The sequence below is a fragment of the Nicotiana tomentosiformis genome, chromosome 4, assembly GCF_000390325.3.
Source record: "Nicotiana tomentosiformis chromosome 4, ASM39032v3, whole genome shotgun sequence".
NCBI lineage: Eukaryota > Viridiplantae > Streptophyta > Magnoliopsida > Solanales > Solanaceae > Nicotiana > Nicotiana tomentosiformis.
In genome coordinates, this window is record NC_090815.1 from 34,560,385 (window position 1) to 34,562,569 (window position 2,185).

Here is a 2,185-nt window from a genome sequence, read left to right on the forward strand (position 1 = left end):
TCTAATGTCTGGCACAAGTTCCGATAAAATCAGTTAAGGCAACAACAGAGGGAACAAATAGATATCAGCTCCTCCGGTCATAACACAAGACAACTCTTTATAGTTGTTAAAGTTGTTGCACTGCACACGCAATACTTCAGCAGCCATTGTTGATGCACACATTCTTGCATCATCCTCAGTGACCTCACCAATATATTACCAACATGAGCCAAGGGATTACACATACTTGCAAACCCTAAAATACATTTTACTCTCAAGTGTGCAACCGCCTTCATTGACTCCAAATGCATTAAAGAACAAAGCAGCAACATGATAAAGGACTAGATCTCAGCATTGATTACATCGTGTGTCCTTAGTATTATTGTGTCTTTGTTTATGTTATTAACTTGTAAGTCCTACTCATCTTATTTAGTAGCATCTCGTAGGATAACTTTGTAAACCATAATCCTTATGTTTGTGTTTGACTAGAATTAGTAGGTAAGGGATTAAGAGTTTATTCCTAAGTTACAATAGGTTGTAATCTAAAGTTGCTAGGTTAGTGATGTTGAAATCCTACGAATGTAAGTCGTGGTTTTTAATCTTGTGAGCTGGGAGTTTTTCATGTAAATATTGTTGTGTTATATACTTACTACAATGTGTTTTGTGGGAACGGATAAGGAACCGAGTTCTCTATACAGTTTGATGGACTCTTAGTTTACATCAATTGGTATTAGAGTAGGTTCTTTCTATAATGCTAACACCTAGAATGGATCTACATGGCTGCTCCACCAAATTTTGAAGAAGGTCACTCAACCTACCGACCACCAAGATTCAATGGACAATACTATGTCTCGTGGAAGACAAAAATACATGATTTTATCATGGCTGACGATTCAGAGCTTTGGGATGTCACCTGTAATGGACCCTTCCACCCTATGAAAACCTTTGGTGAGACAACAATCACAGTCCCAAAGACAAGGAAGGAGTACAATGATGCCGATCATAAAGCCATTGAGCAAAACATCCAAGCATAGAAGATCCTCGTCTGTGGTATCGGACCTAACGAGTACAATTGAATATCATCTTGTCAATATGCCAATGAGATCTGGGAGGCTCTCCAAATTGACATGCTCACTACTGAGTATGAACTCTTCAAGATGAAGGAGGATGAGTTCATTCAAGACATGCATACTCGCTTCACTTCTATCATCAATGATCTTCATTCTCTAGGAGAGATTATCCCAAGGAACAAACTGGTAAGAAAAATACTAAGTGTGTTACCTGCTTCCTGGGAGAGCAAAGTCAATGCTATCATGGAAACAAAAGATCTGCAAAAGCTAACGATTGATGAACTTATTGGAAATCTGAAGACTTACGAAATGAAGAACAGGAATGATCATGCAAGAAGGGAGCCCCAAAATGAGAAGAACCTGGTTCTCAAGGCAGACAATAGTGACTCTAGTGGTGATCATGCTAACATGGCATATCTTACACGTAGATTTCAGAAAATGGTTCACAGAAATGGAGGCATTCCCAAAAAGGGCAGCTCTAGTAGAAACACAATAGGCTATGATTGCTGTCACAAATGCGGGAAGCTGGGACATTTCATCAAAGATTCTCCTCTCCACAAGCAGGACCATTAGATGCACAACACAGACAAGACGGCTAGGAGGAACACGGTCCCTGACAGGAAATTCAAGAGAAGAGATGCCATTGATAACATTGAGAATCAACCTCTTGCTGCATGGGGAGATTCCTCTAGTGAATCTGAGGATGATGATGAACAAGGTGACACCTCTATAATGGCCGTTGAAATCAAAACAATAGAATATGACTCTATATTTGCCGTGATGGCAAAATCTGATGAGGATGAAGATGAGGTAAACTTTCAAGATGTTCAAAGAAATTTGAAGACTTATTCTCAAAAGAAGCCGAGATCTTTAGCTAATGTCTTAATTGCTTACCACAATCTCATTAATGATAAAAATGCTTTAACTGAAGAAATAGGAGAAATAGAACATGAGAGAGATAATTTACTGGTCATAGTTGTTGATTTGAAAGAAACAATAGACGAGTTAAAAAAAGAAAAAAAATGTTCAAATTGAGAGAATTGGAGAGATAGAACATGAGAGAGATGACTTGCTGGTAGTTGTTGTAGATCTGAAGGAGACAATAGAGGACTTAAAAAAGGAAAATAATTCTGTAA

At 38.2% G+C, this 2,185-nt stretch overlaps 1 protein-coding gene across 1 annotated transcript; it reads left to right on the forward strand.

The window, feature by feature from the left end:
• The first annotated feature begins 1,106 nt into the window (after positions 1 to 1,106).
• LOC138909491 (uncharacterized) lies at positions 1,107 to 1,622 on the forward strand. Its single transcript, XM_070200692.1, has one exon. It carries the CDS (start codon positions 1,107 to 1,109, stop codon positions 1,620 to 1,622), a length of 516 nt encoding a protein of 171 aa, XP_070056793.1.
• The last annotated feature ends 563 nt before the right edge of the window (positions 1,623 to 2,185 follow it).

Bases quoted from the DNA above. Each gene is read 5' to 3' on its own strand.
- LOC138909491 (XM_070200692.1), top strand. From the start codon at position 1,107: ATGCTCACTACTGAGTATGAACTCTTCAAGATGAAGGAGGATGAGTTC.